The following is a 2,540-nucleotide window of genomic DNA, read 5'->3' on the forward strand; positions in this document are numbered from 1 at the left end:
ATTGCGGTGGTGGCACCTCCAGCTTCTTTGGAGACACCCCTCGTGGTAGCAGCATCTCCAGATGTTTCAGAGACATCTGTCATGGTGGTGGCACCTCTGGACCTGGTGGTGGTGGCACCTCTGGAGGTGGTGGGTGCAGCTGTCGCAGCGGTGGCACCTCTGGACCTCGTTGTGGTGGTACTTCTGGACCTGGTGGTGGTCCCTCCGGAGGTGGTGGTGGTCACATCCATCGTGATGGTGGTCCCATCCATGGTGGTGGTGGCACCTCCGGACCTGGTGGCGGTGGCCCCTTCGGCTGCAGTGGTGGTGGCACCTCTGGACCTGGTGCCACCTTCAGAGGTGGTGTCCCCGTGCGCCTGGGCATGGCGCAGGGCCTGCGGCGGGGGGGGGGAGGGGGGGGGGGGGGGGGCGCAGAGGGGACACTGGTAGCTGCTCCCCAACTTCGCGCAGTCCCCAGGGGTGTCACCACGGTGGTCCCCATGGGAGACGTCTTGGAGGTCCTGGGGGGCGTCCCCTCGGATGTCCCTGTGGGTCTCATCGCCGACATCCCCAGGGGTGTCATCGAGGGCGTCATCTTGGAGGTCCCCATGGGTGCCACCACCGATGTTTCCATGGGTGTCACCATGGCCATGGGTTCCATCACCGCTGTCCCCATGGGTGTCACCACGGAGGTTCCCATGGGTGCCACCATGCACGTCCCCATGGTTTCCACCACCGCTGTCCCCATGGGTGCCCCCATGGCGGTTCTCACGGAGGTTCCCATGGGTGCCACCATGCCCGTCCCCATGGTTTCCACCACCGGTGTCACCATGGGTGCCACCATGCCCGTCCCCATGGTTTCCACCACCGGTGTCACCATGGGTGCCACCATGCCCGTCCCCATGGTTTCCACCACCGGTGTCACCATGGGTGCCACCATGCCCGTCCCCATGGTTTCCACCACCGGTGTCACCATGGGTGCCACCATGCCCGTCCCCATGGTTTCCACCACCGGTGTCACCATGGGTGCCACCATGCCCGTCCCCATGGTTTCCACCACCGGTGTCACCATGGGTGCCACCATGCCCGTCCCCATGGTTTCCACCACCGGTGTCACCATGGGTGCCACCATGCCCGTCCCCATGGTTTCCACCACCGGTGTCACCATGGGTGCCACCATGCCCGTCCCCATGGTTTCCACCACCGGTGTCACCATGGGTGCCACCATGCCCGTCCCCATGGTTTCCACCACCGGTGTCACCATGGGTGCCACCATGCCCGTCCCCATGGTTTCCACCACCGGTGTCACCATGGGTGCCACCATGCCCGTCCCCATGGTTTCCACCACCGGTGTCACCATGGGTGCCACCATGCCCGTCCCCATGGTTTCCACCACCGGTGTCACCATGGGTGCCACCATGCCCGTCCCCATGGTTTCCACCACCGGTGTCACCATGGGTGCCACCATGCCCGTCCCCATGGTTTCCACCACCGGTGTCACCATGGGTGCCACCATGCCCGTCCCCATGGTTTCCACCACCGGTGTCACCATGGGTGCCACCATGCCCGTCCCCATGGTTTCCACCACCGGTGTCACCATGGGTGCCACCATGCCCGTCCCCATGGTTTCCACCACCGGTGTCACCATGGGTGCCACCATGCCCGTCCCCATGGTTTCCACCACCGGTGTCACCATGGGTGCCACCATGCCCGTCCCCATGGTTTCCACCACCGGTGTCACCATGGGTGCCACCATGCCCGTCCCCATGGTTTCCACCACCGGTGTCACCATGGGTGCCACCATGCCCGTCCCCATGGTTTCCACCACCGGTGTCACCATGGGTGCCACCATGCCCGTCCCCATGGTTTCCACCACCGGTGTCACCATGGGTGCCACCATGCCCGTCCCCATGGTTTCCACCACCGGTGTCACCATGGGTGCCACCATGCCCGTCCCCATGGTTTCCACCACCGGTGTCACCATGGGTGCCACCATGCCCGTCCCCATGGTTTCCACCACCGGTGTCACCATGGGTGCCACCATGCCCGTCCCCATGGTTTCCACCACCGGTGTCACCATGGGTGCCACCATGCCCGTCCCCATGGTTTCCACCACCGGTGTCACCATGGGTGCCACCATGCCCGTCCCCATGGTTTCCACCACCGGTGTCACCATGGGTGCCACCATGCCCGTCCCCATGGTTTCCACCACCGGTGTCACCATGGGTGCCACCATGCCCGTCCCCATGGTTTCCACCACCGGTGTCACCATGGGTGCCACCATGCCCGTCCCCATGGTTTCCACCACCGGTGTCACCATGGGTGCCACCATGCCCGTCCCCATGGTTTCCACCACCGGTGTCACCATGGGTGCCACCATGCCCGTCCCCATGGTTTCCACCACCGGTGTCACCATGGGTGCCACCATGCCCGTCCCCATGGTTTCCACCACCGGTGTCACCATGGGTGCCACCATGCCCGTCCCCATGGTTTCCACCACCGGTGTCACCATGGGTGCCACCATGCCCGTCCCCATGGTTTCCACCACCGGTGTCACCATG

At 64.9% G+C, this 2,540-nt stretch overlaps 1 protein-coding gene across 1 annotated transcript in view; it reads left to right on the forward strand.

Annotated features, from left to right (window-relative positions):
• Window positions 1–755, forward strand: part of LOC104293480 (collagen alpha-2(IV) chain-like) — a gene marked incomplete at its 3' end in the record, with an annotated part of 2,756 nt that extends 2,001 nt beyond the window's left edge. Inside the window, exons 2-3 of the mRNA XM_009892984.1 lie at window positions 34–350; window positions 458–755. Coding sequence (XP_009891286.1) covers window positions 34–350; window positions 458–755 — 615 coding nt within the window. The remainder of the gene's footprint in view (window positions 1–33; window positions 351–457) is intronic.
• Between the last annotated feature and the right edge of the window lie 1,785 nt (window positions 756–2,540).

This window comes from Charadrius vociferus, unplaced genomic scaffold (genome assembly GCF_000708025.1).
Source record: "Charadrius vociferus isolate BGI_N301 unplaced genomic scaffold, ASM70802v2 scaffold3399, whole genome shotgun sequence".
NCBI classification, from domain to species: Eukaryota; Metazoa; Chordata; class Aves; order Charadriiformes; family Charadriidae; genus Charadrius; species Charadrius vociferus.